A 14247-nucleotide genomic window follows, 5' to 3' on the forward strand; every position below is an offset into this window, starting at 1 on the left:
TCAAAAAACGCAGAGTTCCTGCAACGACCATGAGCTGAAAAAAATATACCGCGCAGAAATTCATAAAGAATTTAATTAACAACGAGAGGGGACGAGAGTCGTATAACACACCGAATCATAGGACACGTTAAGTTCGCAATAAATTCGAGGGGGAAATTATTCGTGACGCTTCGGCCGGCTCGCGACTCGAGGACTGTTATGATCCGTCAGATAGAAGTGTAATTCTCCTGGTTTAATTACGTGAGAACAATGCGACGTTGTCCAGAGGCTTCGGAATTTAATGTCGTGCCGTGCACCAACACTAGCTGCCATTGTGCCGACGATCCGGTCAACATATTCGGGATTGTCCCGTAATTCAGACTACGTTGAACTCGCGTTTGGAATCGTGCTCACAAATTCATTGCGCCGCGGAGTGTTCCAGCGAGTTCGTGCAACAAAGAATTCTTGCAACAGATTCCTAGATTTTTTGAAAGCTGAGCTTGATTAAATGTTGACTGGAAATGTTAGAATAAATTTCGATGTGGGAAATTATTAAATATTATATATTATTAGTAGACTGCGGATCTTTATGCATGAAAATTTACAAAAAATTTTAGAATATAAATGTTGATAGAATTTAGTAAGATTTTTATTTGTTTTGGATCTACAAATTTGTCTATAAAAATTGAAAATTGCATAAACATCCGCAGTCTAATTACTAGAAACCAAATAACAGTTACTCCCATTCCAAAGGAAATGTTAAACATGATAATAATGCTAGATTTTCTAAATAACTTGAAGGAGTTGAAGATAATACAACAGTATTTTAAATCCTTTCACTACTTGCACCGCTCCGCAGTGAATAAAATTCGCAGCGTAAATATTTGATAAAAAGAAAGCGTAGGATTGAATAAAAATAGCGTTCGTTCGTTAACGACGCTGGTACATTAAGTTCGTCCTTCATCGTATAATTCTTAAACACTTTTCAGGGGTTCCGGGCCAGAAAAGGAGAAACGTTGCGAAATCTTTGGACTTTCTCCGGTGCCTATTCTTCGAACCGGGAACTTTGAGGAAGGTTACCGAATAGCTGGGAGTTTAATTGAGGTCCGGTTATTATATAGCCGGAGTCAAGCAACCCCAACTGGCACGGGCAAACTTTTTCCAGTTATATAACGATACAGTAGACCTGGTCTGAGTGTCCCCGTGGAACCTTGAGAGTTTCGGCAACATTTGAGCCCCCTAATTACCCCTGGAATTTGCATTTAAACGAGGAAAGGTGATCGGCGGCGTTGCCAAGAACTCGCTTCTCCACCCTCTTTCCGCGCGAACTTTTCGCGACGGTGCTGTTTTGATAAAGCATTATAGCACCTTCGAGAAAAGAGATCTCGGGGAACAATCTCGCGGTTCCGGTTTCTACCCCAAAAAACGTGTTAACACTCCGTTCGGTTTTCCCCGACGACAAGGCCAGTCCCCAGCGCAATCAAAATAATTTCCCGTCGCGTAATGGAACGTGATCCACGGCTTTCGAATCGACGTCACACGAGGGGGTGGGCACAACACGCAGCACCCACGCCATCGCAATTTCATTTCTCCGAGTTAATGTGTTCGATCGATTTGCTTTTGCGTCGTGGGACACGGGCTTCAACCTGAAAACATTGCGCTCTCCTATAAATCACGAACCACACCGGCCACTTTGGAATTGCACGCTCGTGTACGCAATGCTCCAGTTAATCTACGATAGTTCGATATCAGATTGTAGATTTCGTTATTTCTACTTCGACCTTGTTTACTGGGATGTCCCGAGCTAGCAACAGCGAAACCTCCATTTTATTACATCGTGAACCCCAGTAATTCTTTATAATTAGACTCCGGTTGTTTGTGCAGAGTAAAAAGTTGTGCATCAATTGCAAGACGCAGAAGCTAAATATAAATTTATATTCTTCGTGAATAATTTCAATGCAGTGAAATCAATACGTAAATCAATCAATGCATAAAATCCGGAGTCTGTTCATAATTTTTAAGAGGTTCCAACATTTCGCTGAAGCGACACTTGCACATTAAATTAGAGATTAGAATAAGTACGAATTTTTTCAGATTTTTCAAATGCCCAAGGCAATAAGAAGGAGGGATAATGGGGTCATATTTTCTTCATAATATTATTGGCCAATCTTCAGGCTCAATTTCCTCAACCATTTCGACAACTACACGTTGAAGATAGGTAAGATCATTTACACATTTATTTATCGACTTTTCAAACGAATTTTTTAAATGATGCTTTCTGCAATGAATGCTAATATTTTGAAGTCGCCGGATGAACTTACTTTTTGCTCCTAGTTAAAGTTCAAAACAGCTTTATAGCTCATAACACTGGAGTAAATAATTATGTGGAAAACGTCTTTTTCATGACTCCCACCGTAAAGTTGTATGACGTTAATCTCCAACTTATGGTCTCGCACACATTGAGGTTGTTGGTTCAACATGCTACTTTATGGTGCACATGAGGATCATGAAGACTTCCTTCCGTAAAAGCGAGTAGCCATTTGTGGCTCATATTCCACAGTTTTCATACCCATCGTTGCCACAGATTAACCATAAACGCGTTGGGAAATTACAATTCTCTCGTTAGTACAGTAACAAGTGTTATAACTAGACTTTGCGGATCTTCATGCAAAATAAAAAATGTTGTGCATTAATTTTAAGGAGATCCTTTCATCCTTTAATAATTTTAATACGTTGAAAATAGTAAACTCATGTTTCTAAATTCATGTTTCTAAATTCTCTTAATCTTTATTCTATTTTAAATGGTACCCACTCGTTTTACTCGACTATTTCTCTTGAAGACAAGAAAACAAATGTCGTATCCATTAATAAACGATTCAGCACTGAAAACATGCGCCATTTAAAAAGCTTCGAACAATTCATTGTCGAATAAATACGCTCATTAAACCCACCTCATAAAATACCAGAATTAAAGCAGAAATTCACGAAAAGTATGGGTACACTGCGACACGGAGAAGCTCTGCAAAAGCGAGGTTATCTCTCCCGGGTCATGTTGACTCGCGCGGAGCACGAGTGTCAAATCGCGAGAAGGTAGTTTAATCGCAGTCGCTAATCGTTTCCGAGAGAAGCACTTGGTGCACTTTAAACGGAGCACTCGGTGGAGTGCGGTGCTCGGGACAGATTCTTTGGGGGGTGCTTAAATTGCTTGTTCCAGCAAGAATCATTGCCGGAGACCGTGTGCTGACAATAAGTTCCCGAATTCGCCGCGATCGGAAGCCTCGGTTTGTCAGAGATTCGAGGCTTCCCGGTATCGTACAGATTTTGGTGTTGACGGTGTGAGCCGTGACCTTTTGGAATTTCAAGCATTGCAGCCAGCTTCATGGACCGAAAGATGCTGGGTACGTCACGTGGTGCTTCACTAATGTTAACGCTTCATTGCTGGCCAATTAAGTGAGTAGACATTTCTCAGTTCTCGATATTGCAAAGATGGAGTTTTTCAGTAGTCAAGAGCGCTAGATAAAAGATCAATCTAGGCCGCAAAGTCCTATTTTTACGTTTACCAGGTGCAATTTGCATTATTCGGAAGCATAAAGCTTCGCATATAGCTGTTGGGTTGGAACGAAAGTTCGTAGCGTTTGTAAACTAATATTGAAAGCTAAAATTCAGATATTTATTCATGGATGTATTCAATAACATATTTTCCATTCTCGTGTTGTTGAATAAACATATGAATAGATACCTTAATTTTTTCTTCGATTTTTAATTTGAAAACGCTACGAACTTTCTTTCCAACCCAATATTTTCATGAAGAATAATGCAAATTACGCCTCGTAGACGTAAGAATAGGACTTCTGAGGGCAATTGCGGCCTAGATTGCTCTTTGATCCAACGCGTTTCGCTACTAAAAACCCCATCTTCGCATAATCGAGACCTGAGAACCCTCGCAATCCTGGAAGAACGAGTCCACTCCCTCGAAGGACTTTCGAAAAGGACACGACTCCCACACGCGAAAGCTTCAGCAGCAAAGACTGCGAGAGCCTCGACTTGTCTGTACTTCTGAAAAAGAGCAATAACGTTGCCACTCTTGATAACGTAACTGCCAATTACCGGCGATCATTCGGCTTCACTGACAACGGGGTCAATGCCGATCCTCTCGGGCAGACCTCAGAATCCCTATGGAACAGCGTTAGAGATGTGTCGACACGCGTGTTACGTTCACGTGCGCACAATCGAGGGGACACTTCGAAGCATGGATCGACGGATGATCGACGTTTACGCTTCGGACAGGTGAGAGAACACAAGACTACGGAGGGTGTGGCGAGAGAACTACGAGAGAGGCGGCAGGGTTCTGCTGGATTACGTGAACGCGGAGATCACGGCTGTCGATGATGATCGTTCTTATGAGCGAAACTTACCCCAACAGAGCTGATTCCTCGGCGGTGGCGGCGCTCGGCATCCTGTGTCTTTCCCTAGAACAAAATGCCGGCGAATAATAACAACGCCCAGCCCTAGCGGCTTGCAGCCTCTACCCGGGTGCCAACAACGAACATTAGCAGGCAGAACTGTTACAACTCATTCCCAAACACGATGTCGGAGGACCGCCGGTGGATTAGTTACACACACGAGCCTACGGGGTCATTCGCACACAACCTCGAAGCTACGCTACTTTCGACTTCGGTTCTTTACCTCCGCGAAACGATTCGGTCGCAATTGCTTTCCGTTACCTGCTGGAAGAAATATATTGCCAAACGGAAAAACAGTAACAGTTAGACGTTTATGTATCTTGCTTCCTTTCGACACCGGCTGTAACGTTTGCTAGGGTTTATGGCCTTGCAGTGAGTCGCCGCGGAACGGGAGCGGCCTGCACACAGGTGACTTTTGAACCTCTGAGGTCTGAAGTCTTCCTCCTCTTTTATTTCAGAACTGCCTATAGCATCGTATAGATCAGCCCTATCAGGATTTAAAGAATGTAGAAGAGAGCAGTAAAGAAACAAAGGATATAGAATGCACATAAATAAACCAGTATGGTCCGTAAACAGAACGGTACTCGCGATATACCAGCTCTGCGACGTGCAAGCTATACAGAAACACATTTTAATCATGTTTTACGATTCATCTTTACAGCAACAATGAACGGTAGCAGTTATGTCTTCATCCCCCGTGAAACGGTACATCAAAAATGTTGTGCACGCGTAAACTGTCAACGAAAATGGACATTCTCTATCGCGGATTCGTAGCAATAATGGTCATAGAAGCTCGTACTCTGCTCAAACCATACAACTTTCTCAGCTCGAATATTCTTTTTTCATCCGCAACCGAACAATGACTTGTCCCACTTGCGTGACTCGGTTTGCATAATCCACTAAGAGCCTTTTTAGACGAGACAGTCAATGGCTGACAACTGCTATCCGGAGCAGATTCACACATACTCCGTCCTCGTAGCAGCCAGCGAAAGACAAAGGACGGGAAGTGTATGAGTAGTCCCCAGAAAGAGTCGTTAGCTTCTGACATGAGGAGAACAAATGGACAGAGTTTTAATGAATCGCTCTGCGAAGCGTAGAATAAAGCAGACTTTTTTTTTATTAAAAACACGGCACAACATTTTTGGTGGAAAGTTGTAACCTCTGAGCAAGGGGCAAGAAGGTTGAAATATTTTATAATCACTCATTTATTGCAGAATGAATCGTTATAAAAATCATTTAAGAAACAATGCAGTTCTATCTTTCCGAATGTTGACACTTTTACATTTTGATCGCACATGGAAGACAAATTTGATTAGCCCGCGAAGGAGTCCAATCGCAAGCCCTAAAAGCTACCAGCCCCAGTAGACCTCAAATCCTAAACGATACTAACTCCTTTAGACATGAAGCCCTAACTAAACAGCGGGTACCCCTTCAGACCACAAATGGATAGCATTAGGACGACAACAGGTTCAAAATCCGACATTTCCCAAACTGCGGCGCGGAGGGAGCACCGAAAATCCACAGGTTGCTCATAACTGTCTGCTGCGGACGCGTTCCTAGGAGTTTGACGTCGCAGGCGGAGTAAACACAGTTATCCTGCGCCCTAGACGTTACAGCCGAGTGTCGCGAAATAGCTTGTCGAGTGGTTGAATACATTCCTTCCATCGGGTAGACGTTGGCGTTTACAGTGTCGCGTTTCGCGATCGCGATTTCTGATGAGGAGAGAGCGGATTCGACGAGTACGGGATCGAGCCACAGTAAAGGCTGGTTCGCGGCTCGAGGACAGGGAAATGTCCTTTTCCGAGTGTCCTCGATGAGAATTGAGCATTCTCAGCGGATGATTCTCCGTCATTCCCGGTGGATCGACCTCGCACGAGAGGATCACTCGAACCGAGAAGCCGGTTCCGCAACGCACGCGTTGCCGTCGCGCGCCACGAAGCACACGCCGATGCAACTCGAGCGTTGCAGGGACAAAGGGACACACATCCGACTACGTGCACAACCAGAAATAAAACCACCACTACCAGTGCAGTCTGCTTTTCAAAGGATGCGACCCGACGTACGCCGTCGATCGTAATAAATGGCCACGCAACCCAAATTACCCCTGATAACGTTCGGGACCAGAGATGGATGCATGGCCAGCCATCGTGACCGCCGGTTTACCTCGGCCTCTGCGTTCCAAAAACAGACAATTATGATAATAATAACGCTACATCGGTGATAGATTCACGAGCGGAGATTGCCTCGCTCTGGCTTCGCTTTTGAACAATAAGGGTTCGGTGACTACACAATATCAGATTTTATTTGTGACCTGGAGCCGACCATAGGGATAAATCATTTTTAAATATACTCTTCGAAGGGGGGGGGGGGGGCGCAACAGGATCGAACATAGGTACTCGACGAACAAACTCGTTCTACTCAATTATACTTGAAAAAATTCAAGGGCTACAATTCGATATTGATCAGATTAAGGTCCCCCCTCTGGTCAGCTCTATAAAAATTTGTGACTTACAAGTAACACTACCCAACTGATGCTCACTGATTTGAATGAAATTTAACGTACTTATTGAACACCGAAAAATATTAAATACGTGTTTTTTTTTGTTTCTGCTAAATACGCTTTTTATTAAATAATTAGCCACAAACGATTCCATCTCCAGAGGTTGAGGGGTGCTTTCTACCCCTAAAAAGCGTATTTAGCCGAAACAAAAACAACACGTATTTAATATTATTCGGTGTTTAATAAGTACGTTAAATTCAAATCAGTGAGTATCAGTTGGGTAGTGTTATTTGTTAGGGCTGACCATATGGATGAATAGTTTGTATCGTCTGTTATTAACACATTTCAAATATATTTTTAGAGGACTGCAACAGGATCAAACAAGAGAGCTACTCGACGAACAAACTCGTTCTCCTCGATATACTTGAAAAAATTCTCATACCGATGTTTCCATTGAAGCAAGGGCTACATTCGATATTGATCAGATTAAGGTCCCTCTGGTCAGCTCTATAAAAAGATCTCGCCGCGAAATATCGATCGTTAATAACAAAGTTATCATCTGCGAGACAAATAGAGGTCAGCAAACATTAATTATTCGTCGGCCAGGGGAATGAGCAATTTCCCTCGATCGTGAAAGTATCGCCGACGGCTAGTCGTAAAACGGTAACATGCGAAACACAGACTACAAAAGCACACAATACAACGGCTACGATCAGGCAAGCGAAGGTACAAGGGAAACGTATCTAGCCAAAGCAATACTCTGTGGAGGTGTTCGGCGTGAGGAAAGGGATGACGTTCAGGTCGCATGATGCGGCTTACCTCGTGGCCTGCTTTTGTAGCCAGGCCGATCAATAGTCGCGGCTCCAACTTCCGGTCCTAAAGTCCGTCCGTGCTTAAGGTTAAACCAGTCTTTGATTATTCTGATAACAGGCGCGCGTGCCTCGATTCGTCAGGTGGAGTCGAAGGAACGCACTCTCTTGAACCACGGTCTCGCAGTAATCGAAATCGTCGGGGCCGTATTACCCTCTGCGTTTTATCGATGCCATGTCACTCCCATGACCGAAGATCGAATCCATAACCCGCTTAGTCTAAAGACACGACTCCATTTTCTCGGAAAAACGCCAGCTCGAACGAAAGAAACTCCTCGGATAATTTGTATTCGTGAAAATTACTTCGATCTTGCTAAAGCTCCATCGGATGAAATTCGAGAACAAATTTTACTTCTCTAGCAAGAGGAGTCTACAGCATTAACAAATCTAAATTTTACTTTTTTTTTTACACTTTATTGGTTCTTCAAAATTAAACATTTCTTACGACCTAGAGTATTTCCATTCCCTCTGATATTTTTCCAATTTTGTGCATACGAAATTGGTACAATATCTAAATGTTTAGTAATTGATTTGATACCGACACATTTAATAATGCAAACAATATTTTGAATGATGGTACAGCAATCTTTACGTCTCTCAGAGAATTTCCAGAAAAGTGTTCAATATTTCATTCTTTTTCCATTTCTTGTTCTCCACGTTACAAAGACGGTTCACGTGTGCATGACGTCCTTCTTTATTGCCCAACAAAACCATATTTCCTTTTACCTTGTAAATCGTTATTGCCAGCAACTAGACTGCGGATCTTTATGCATTTACACAAACAGTAAAAAGGTTTTAAAAATCCAAGAAAAGTCATTGAGGAATCAAATCAATTTTTATGTTATTCCTGCTTCAGACAATGAATGCCAAACATTTTTAGTTTGAACAAGGTCCGCAGTCTACTAGCAACATTCTAACAGGAAATTTGACCAGCAAACAGCAGTATTTCGTGTGTAATAAACGTTAACTACGAAATGGGGCGTTCACGGGGTTAATGGAACGACGTAACGCAGAATACGGCCCCTCAGATTTAGTCCAACACGGAAACACAGACGATTCCCGGAATCCATTGGAACACAGATCTATGCCCATTAGCGCAGTGAGTTAGTGAGTCAGACATTTTAGTAGCGACGGTTTTTAGTAATTGGAAAGCGGCCCCGTACATCAATGAGTTTCTCAGAAGTACACCAAGTTATTTTTCCGCGATTTTTCCGTTTCGACCACTTAAAAAGGGCAGGGAACTGTGACGATCGATTCCTCGACGCTAGTCGACCACTGTGGTCAACAGTAAAACCACTCTAACCGTGCCTCCCACATTTTCGACCTCGAACCGATTACTCGCGACCTCCTTAGCTTCTGCCTCAGGTCAGTTTGCCGTGGACTTTTAAAAAATCAATCAAATAATTGATTAAAATGCACGATCTACTAGCGTATTCATTGTAAAATCGTACCCTTATTTTTAACCCTTGTGTACTGCGCAGATCGATTTATAGGAGAATATCATCTCAAATGTGTAAGTTAATTCAAGGATTTACGGACGGACATTTTTGCAGAATTGAATGTAAACCACGACGAATTTTAATTCTCAAAATATTGGGTTGGCAAATAAGTTCGTTCGGATTTTTAGAGTGGAATAAATCACAAAAACCGAACGAACTTACTTGCCAACCCAATATTAAATGTCCAAATTAATTCGTGGTCATATTGGAAGTCCATTAATAACTTTGTAAGGTGGAATAAACGTACCCAAAGTGATAGAGATAGTTTGTAAATAATCATAAATTCACGAAGAATTAATTTGCACACATTCATTGTCCTGAACAGTATAGAAGGGTCAGGTAAACATTTGTCAGAGTGTCGGCAATGATTGAGTAGTATTTAGTAAGCACATATTCTGCAATACCAAGAATACAATTATTAATCACTCATTTTGGTGTATTTAATAATAAGAACGATCTCGAAATTCAACGGAAAATTTACATGGTTGACTAAACTTTGATTCTAGCGAACTTGGACACGGTCAATGGACACCGAAAGCAAGCGGACACGTGCTATACTATTGTTCAGAACACGTGGCAGCATTTAAAGTTCGTAACTAGATTGCAGATCTGTCGCTAAATAAAATTTCTTCGCTGCTTCTATCGAAGTGCAGATTAAAAAGAGAATTTTAATACGTTAACACTGAAGTGGAAATAATATTTAATTTAATCGTTCTTTCTATTTTATTTTTATTAGAAACACATGCATAAAATATTCATAATGTATCTGTTTAAAATTGCACAATGTATCTGTTTATTTTTAACGTCGATTGACCATGTAGAAGTTCGTCAACATGTACCTTCATCTCAGCAATACAAAAGTGTTTTTTACAACAGAAGGCTTACTCGGAGAACGTTTATTTCAGAGGTATAAAATGCAAAAATTCCAATAGTGTATTATGTAACAACGAGTTTTAAGCATTCCGACACTCTCGAATGATTTTTACCATCAGACTAACATGTTTCCCACGTACGAACGCTAAATTCGTTAGACCACTTCAATTAACATTCGACTAATTCATGTTGACGCGTGTACACACTACTCGAATGATTCGTTGTGCTTGTTCTGTAAAAATCACTGTACTACGAACAGCAACGATCATGTAGACTGCCTTGACACTGGTGGAACCGAACCACAAAATGAGCTAAATGGATATTTTCAAAGAGAATCTTTTTACATTTGTTTGTCTCGAAAGTTTTCTGATTGATTGGTTGTGACGAAACTTCTTTGGCCTGGAAGGATACACGACAGAACAATATGTACACACTTGTCGCCTTATGGCTGAAGTTTAGACTCGAAACCACTAAATCAATTCACATATTTCAGCAAAGCCAATTACAATTAAAATTTGTGTTGAAAACCCCTTCTAAACTGACTGTGCAAAACTTTCGAGACACAACCGAATGTAATCTCCCCGTTCCAGAGATATAAACAAAAATTCCCTAATTCAAAGTGTAATTCCAGAATTGAACTTAAGATAAACCCGAAGCGGGAACGGTAGCAAAGCCGTTCGCGCTGGGGGTTCACTATTACCGGCAAAGTAGCTCCGATGAGGAGACAATGGAGTAATTCCACGGGCGACCTGGGGCCGAGTCTAGTATCGGATCGAAGCTGTACCATAATCGATTACGGAGCGAATAGACGGGGACGAGGTCGTGGAACAATTGAGAAGAGACTCGATAGAGAAGAAAGGAAGATAGAGAAAGATAGACTGTGTGTGTCCCGCGACCGTCACCCTACCTTCCGACCGGTTTTTCCCCTGTACGCTCAGACAATATCGTATAAGGCATTACCTTGAGACGATCGAGACGCTCTCACGGCGGTCCTCGATCAGCGGGTCCTTTTTCCTGAGCTCGACCTTGGGCGAGGCGAAACTGAAAGCCTTCTTGACGCTCTCGAGGACGCTCTGCCCGGTGGTCTGTGTCTGGTCGACGATCGTCGTGCTTTTGTAAACGTCCTCGCCCAGGTCGCCTAGCGACCTGTACGAAGCGCCAATACCTGCCGGCATGGCGACGTTTCCGGCCGCTGTTGCTCGCCCACGATGAACCCTAACCGACTGAGACGACCCGCTCACGGACGACCTCGCCGAGGACTCGCCCGTCCACCGTTCCGGTGGCTCTACCTTCTCTCACTGTGCTGACACGCGTCCCTGATGAACGCCACCCGGCCAACTGCCTCTCTGCTTCAGCTTCTCTCCTTCTGCCTCTCTCTCTGCCTATGCTTCTGTTTCACCGTCCGATGCCGCTGCAACTGCGATTGCACTCCTCGCGGTGTTGCTGGCTGGTGTTGATGATGCTGATACGCGTGCCCGAAGCCGATACGCCAATATCGTACGTCAACAAGGCAAACGAACGGGCAAACGGGCAAATAAAGAAAATTCAAGATAAAGAGGTATCGTGTGTACGCTCCGACTATCGATCCAGCCATCGGCAACGATTTCTCCTGCGGCTAGACAACCATCAACGGTCTCTGACATGTGGGTTTCAATGCGGTCTCTTGGGCTTTTGGTCGAGCGAGAGTTTTGCGCTCTTGTCCGGTCGTGATTCGCCACCGGGTGACGAGCACACACACTCTGTACTTTCCGAGTTACACTGACCGGAATTAATATTACAATTTTTTTTTTTTGAAGACTATATCTCTTTTAAGAAGTTTACACTACACCTATGCCGACTTGTGACAATGGCTGACATGTGTTGCCTTGTGAAAATGACATGCTTGTCATTTGTTTGGTAAATAGTACAAGTACTGTTTAGTATTAATAGTGATAGTGCAAGTGGACTGTAAGGGGTTGAATGTCTTAAAAATGAACTGGACACGTTTGTGTATATTGAAATTTTTACGAGTTTATATTGAGAATATTTTTACTTTCATAAAATGTGTGTGTGAAACAGAACCTTGAAAATTGATCTTGCTGCATCCATTAAAAGTGTATCAAAAACGTTTTGAACGAATTATATTCACGTTCTGTTCTCTCTTTTAATGTACTGAAACGAATGTTCATTTATAAAAATTGACGTTGCACCGAAATTCTGTTCCGAAAGTTCAACTTGGCTTCGAAACGTGCTTCAGCCTCTCAAGTACATACATTGCATCATATATTCTTCGAATAAAATCAATGAAATCAAACATTCGTTCAATATGTACTACGATTTCTTGCGCCCTACGCTCTCTGACATATTCAGAAACATCCTGTGTATAGACTATACCCGCCACACAGAAAATTCGAGCCGTATTGGTGACCCAAATGCCGCGGCTTTTCTTACAGGTCGACCTTTAATGACGTCACGAGCAGAGATGCAATTATTTTTCCAGAGAATCGCGTTGTTTATTATTTTCATTTCGCGCGCGTTAGCCTCATTGTTTCGTGAAACTGTTTCTCTTTTGTGAACGTATATTATACACGTACAAATATATTAAAAGGAATGACGTCACTCGAGTTGTGTTTCGCCATTAACGAACAATGTTTCCTACGCCCCAGCGTTACCTTTGATCGTTTTATTCATCACGGGCAATTAGCTCCGATATAAAGCCACATTTTATTTGAAATATTCGTATCGTTTAGAACTCCATTTTATAATTTCTGAAATGGCAAGTGACCGTAAAAATTGTGACAAAATTATATCACATCTATCGAGTCTCTTTCTCTAGTCATTTATTTTGCTATAATGTATTTTTTTTTAATAAAAAAATTAAATTTACCTCCTAGACCTAAATTAGATTACAAACTTAATCTTTCTCTACCACATAATTTTCTAGTTTACTTTGTTTTACGGTCACACACACAGAAATCATTTTTTATTCCTTACGGATAATTAGCTCTGATATCAAGTTACGTTTTATTTGAAACATTCGTACCTTTTAGAACTCCATTTTATAATTTTTGAAATGATAAGTGACCGTAAATTAATTTTTCTCCAGCACATGATTTTTAGATTACTTTGTTTTACGATCAGAAATATTTCAGAGATCCCGACATCCGCAGCTGCGAGTGTTTAATTCATTGGGTCGAGAAATGCACAAAACAACTGCACGGACAGTCGTCAGCGCTGCGCGCATCCTCTTAATGCAGAACTGCACTCGGCTCGTGACGTCATGCGGTTGAAAGGACTACTGCACCTGCCGTCATTATTACCAGCGGGACGAATTTGCAATTATGGTTCAGGTAATACAAAGTCAACAATCGTTGAATTCGCCGGCACGTGGAATGAAACAGGTACTCTACAGATTCTCGTACCGTTAAGTGTACGAACGACCACAAGAACAATAGAACTTAATTGGAATAGCCGTTGGCGAACAGAACACTGATATATTTCGACTTCTGTTGCGTTCTTTACCGTATCCACTTTCTCCTAAAACGTGTACAACGAGTCGTATTTTTAAACAACTTCAATTCCCGTGTCGTTTGTGACCCAGACTGCGAACTTCGCGTATGTATTGTATACTTAATTTATTTTCTGTTTGCGATTCAAATAACTAATGCGTAGGGTTCAATTTCTTTTCTGTTTCTGTATGGAAAAAATATATCATTATTTTCCTATTTTATCGGAATATCTTTTTATTGTAATTTCAACTTTGCATATAAACTAATACGTAGGATGCAATTTCTTTCCTGTTTCTGTATGTAAAAAATATGTCATTCTTTTCATACTTTATCGGAATATTATAATTTCAACTTTGCATAAACTGATGCGTAGGGCGCAATTTCTTTCCTATTTCTCTGTGTAAAAAATATATAATTATTTTCGTATTTGATCTGAATACAATTATAATGTCACGTTTTATTATAATTTTAACTTTGAATAAACCGATGCGTAGGGCGCAATTTCTTTCCTGTTCCTCTGTGTTAAAAAATGTATCTCATTGTTTTTGTATTTCTCCTGAATTTCACGTGTATTAT

The 14247-nt window shown here is 41.6% G+C and overlaps 1 protein-coding gene and 1 long non-coding RNA gene across 8 annotated transcripts in view; one reads left to right on the forward strand and one right to left on the reverse strand.

Annotated features, from left to right (window-relative positions):
- The window catches only part of LOC143212763 (uncharacterized), a 69343-nt gene that overhangs the window by 48662 nt on the left and 6434 nt on the right, over positions 1-14247 (forward strand). For all 4 annotated transcript variants that reach the window (XR_013009767.1, XR_013009764.1, XR_013009765.1 and 1 more), the window contains 2 exons: positions 2074-2197; positions 13315-13512. This is a non-coding gene — a long non-coding RNA (uncharacterized LOC143212763). The remainder of the gene's footprint in view (positions 1-2073; positions 2198-13314; positions 13513-14247) is intronic.
- Positions 1-14247, reverse strand: part of Mesk2 (misexpression suppressor of KSR 2) — a 58188-nt gene that overhangs the window by 35459 nt on the left and 8482 nt on the right. For all 4 annotated transcript variants that reach the window (XR_013009761.1, XR_013009763.1, XR_013009762.1 and 1 more), the window contains exons 2-3: positions 11144-11645; positions 4395-4448 (exon numbers count right to left, since the gene is read on the reverse strand). Coding sequence is in view for 1 of the 4 variants with exons in the window: in XM_076431876.1 (XP_076287991.1) it covers positions 4395-4448; positions 11144-11358 (269 nt within the window). In the remaining 3 variants the exon portion in view is untranslated. The remainder of the gene's footprint in view (positions 1-4394; positions 4449-11143; positions 11646-14247) is intronic.

The sequence above is a fragment of the Lasioglossum baleicum genome, chromosome 10, assembly GCF_051020765.1.
Source record: "Lasioglossum baleicum chromosome 10, iyLasBale1, whole genome shotgun sequence".
In the NCBI taxonomy this organism is placed as follows: domain Eukaryota; kingdom Metazoa; phylum Arthropoda; class Insecta; order Hymenoptera; family Halictidae; genus Lasioglossum; species Lasioglossum baleicum.